This window comes from Pyrus communis, chromosome 16 (assembly GCF_041283825.1).
Source record: "Pyrus communis isolate YQ-2024b chromosome 16, ASM4128382v1, whole genome shotgun sequence".
Classification (NCBI taxonomy): Eukaryota; Viridiplantae; Streptophyta; class Magnoliopsida; order Rosales; family Rosaceae; genus Pyrus; species Pyrus communis.
In genome coordinates, this window is record NC_142580.1 from 5,765,406 (window position 1) to 5,768,593 (window position 3,188).

The window sequence follows — 3,188 nt, forward strand, 5'->3', positions numbered from 1 at the left end:
TACACCAGAAAAGGGATATGATTCCCTTTGTAGCTAAGGATCTTATTATTCTTCAATTTCAAGCAAAGAACGAAACAGGGTAAATATATCGATGATGTTTCGAACATTTGATTAACTACATATCCACCTGACTCAAGCGAGACTTGCGTACAGTGGCGCACCTGATGTAGGTAAGCCGTTCCCGACTTGAGCACAAACCATAAAAAGCAAAACTCGATAAAGAAAACGTAAAAACTTGCCGGGGCAGTGCAGATCATTGACATAATTGACAGACTAATGGAGAAACAAAAATATTTCCAATGAATATCTTGAACCAAAAGGAGCATGACAGGAAAACAAAACATCCTAAATTGCACATACTGCGCTATCTAGTGATGCATTTTGATCAATAAAACGATCTAAAAGCAATTCAGATGTCACATACAGAGTCAGTTCATCGCATAAACGAATAATTTGTCTCATAAACAAAACTTCCCGGCAAGGGGAATGCAGGACGGTTGTACTATCTTTTTGGGGTATCCAGGGAACAACGCGATACGCCAGTACGTTGTGACACTTCCCAGCACAGGCAGGCTCCCTCTCAGTAGATACTAGAAAGTCATGCTCCGCTTATACTAAACCCCACCCCAGTAAAAGTTATGTACAAAAACATTACCCTAAGAACTCATAAGTCTGTCCAGCCCCCAAACATTTCCAAAGAATAATGTAAATTTAACCGAGCATGAGGCACAGCTATGTCAGCGATACACCAGTCATCGTTGTTCAGTCGAACCCTTCTTGAGTAGTCACAGAAGCTGCATGGTCAACTATCTTTACAGAAACAGACATCAAGCCTTGCTGAAATAAAGGTCAGCCACTCTCTCTTCTGCAATTCCCAGGCAAAAGAAATTTGTACTTCTCTGCATTCTCCAACAGAAAGGATGGAAGATGGACACCAGAGAAGGAATGAGGAATAGGTCCCATTTTCCCGATGATTTCCTTGAAGGTGTACTCTTCAGGAAGCATATCAAATAAATCAGACCCCTTGCAGATCACTTTCTGAACTCTTTCTGGGTTTAGATACTTTGAAAACCTGACTCTATCGTAATGGCTGTATGCTTTCATCTTAAAGATGAACTCACTGATATAGCGGAAACAAAAGCTACAATGCCACCCTGCATCTGCTAAGATGTCATCTGTCTGGCGATAGTGTGCATATCTCGTCTCCCCTTCCCGGTACCTGTGTACTGAAGCTCTCCAACTGTTATTGTCCACCAGAAACTCAAAGGAATAGAGATAGTTCTTCAACTGAAGATGCAAGATTTGAGGAACTTCGTCACACCACCTCAGAAGATTGATGGTGTGTCTGCTTGGGATCTCATCAACGTCAGACATTATCAACAAGTCGTCCTCAGTAATACCAGCTATATTGAGAAGCTGGTCCAGTGCTACTCGTTGATATGCCTCCTCAACAAATGGATTTTCCCCTCTCTTGAATCTTCCTCCAACAGTCCCATAAGTTAATCGGGGCTCCACAAACTTGAACTGCTCGCGATAACGGGAGAAGAACAGAGGCTTTGGAAATCCAGTAAATGTTGAATTTGATTCAAGGAGAACAAACTGCGTTACGTAGGGATACAACTCTTTCCATCTTATGGTAAGGATGTCCATCTCATTACTGAACAACACGGCATCAAAAACACGCCTAGGGTACTCACGGATCCCCCAACCATGAAGCTTGCAGAGGTTCTCCATGGACACATTCTCGTGATAATAGTGTGGAATGTCATGGAAAGGTTTAGGTGGCGATTCCCATAGCGGCCGCAAGAAGTATGAGATCTTCTGTCCATGCACGTAAATGCCAAAGACACACATCGGAATAAGTGTAAACAGAATGAGGAGAACTTTGAAGTCAAATCCACGTAGAATGCAGCGAACTCTTGACATGCTCAACATTCTGCCTGATTCCTGCACAATCATACAGACAATATTTGTCAGACGCAAGACAACATGAACTCCACCAGTCAAGAAATTCCAACTACTTGCAATAATTCAGGCGTAGATTCAATGCACAACACAAACACAACGGCAGATGATAATACTCCAAATAATTCATAGGTTTAGTAGTCCACAAGCGACATTCTTTTCGATAACAACACGAACGCTATAATATCCGTTTAAATTAGCAAAAACAATTGTCAATTCCAAACCAAAAGCTGAAAGTAATCCGATTCAAGAAAATTCCAGTACAAACGTGTTACGGATCGAAAAACCAAGACTCTTGTTATGCAAAATTTCATATCAACATGACATGGATTAGGAAAATCCATCTGATCTGACTGGCCACACTTGATGAAAAAATACACAGATTACCTTTGGTTGCTAAGAAAACTCAGGTCAATAAATCGAAAACTTTATTCATAAAAGAGGGTTGAACTCTAAAATACCCCCAAAAAAAAAAAAAAAAATTGCATAGGAAATATCGTACAAAAAGTTCATAGCTTTTAGGTCAAATTTCCGGTAAACCATTTTTTCACAATTTCCCAATAATCCCATTGCTGCTACATTACCGAAGCAACCAAATATGCAAACCCAGAAAACAAAAACCATCAAATCACCAAACCATACACAAAGAATAACCAAAGGCACCAAACTTTAATTCGAAAAAATTAAAAAAAAAAAAACGAAAAGAAAATTGAAGTACCTGGCCGCAAACATTGCCGCAGATATCATCAGTCTTCTTAGAGCAGTAATGGCCCCCTCCCTCAGCCATCATCCACCACATTCTGTATCCTCTCCCTTTCAATACCTCCACGACCCACCGGAGTTCGGAACACGGCAGATCGATCGGGCTTCCAGAAACCCGAGGGCAAAATCGGAACTTTACCCAGATTTGTTTGCTTCCCCCGATCCCTTTCTGGTTAATCACTAATCAGGCAAGCTGAGGCTTCCGTGTCACTCGGGGAGAAGAGAATCAACAGATCACAGACGCCTAAGAATTTCCAAGAATATGATCTTTTTGTTGGGTATTAGAGGAAAAAAAATAATAAATAGAGAGAAAAAAGAAAGAAGGAAAGAGACGGTTGGGAAAGGAAAGCTAAAGGAATAAGAAGAAGGGAAAGGAGGGTGCTGCCTCTCTGGTATTGGGTGGCACTTGTCCTCACAAAGCAACTCTCTCCACCTGCACAAATCGAGCCGTTTCACTTGTC

General features: G+C 41.2%; 1 protein-coding gene across 1 annotated transcript; it reads right to left on the bottom strand.

Annotated features, from left to right (window-relative positions):
- Positions 1 to 277: 277 nt before the first annotated feature.
- On the bottom strand, positions 278 to 3,188 carry LOC137731198 (uncharacterized). Its single transcript, XM_068470298.2, has 2 exons — positions 2,684 to 3,188; positions 278 to 1,947 (listed from the first exon to the last, which is right to left on the bottom strand). The coding sequence occupies exons 1-2, from the start codon at positions 2,762 to 2,764 to the stop codon at positions 850 to 852; spliced, it is 1,179 nt and encodes a 392-aa protein (XP_068326399.2). The 5' UTR covers positions 2,765 to 3,188; the 3' UTR covers positions 278 to 849.

What these genes read in the sequence shown, in the direction of transcription:
- LOC137731198 (XM_068470298.2), bottom strand. Translation starts at nt 2,764, where the DNA reads ATGTGGTGGATGATGGCTGAGGGAGGGGGCCATTACTGCTCTAAGAAG. An exon ending in GCGGCAATGTTTGCGGCCAG is followed by an intron (nt 1,948 to 2,683) that starts GTACTTCAATTT and finishes ATGATTGTGCAG; the next exon opens with GAATCAGGCAGAATGTTGAG.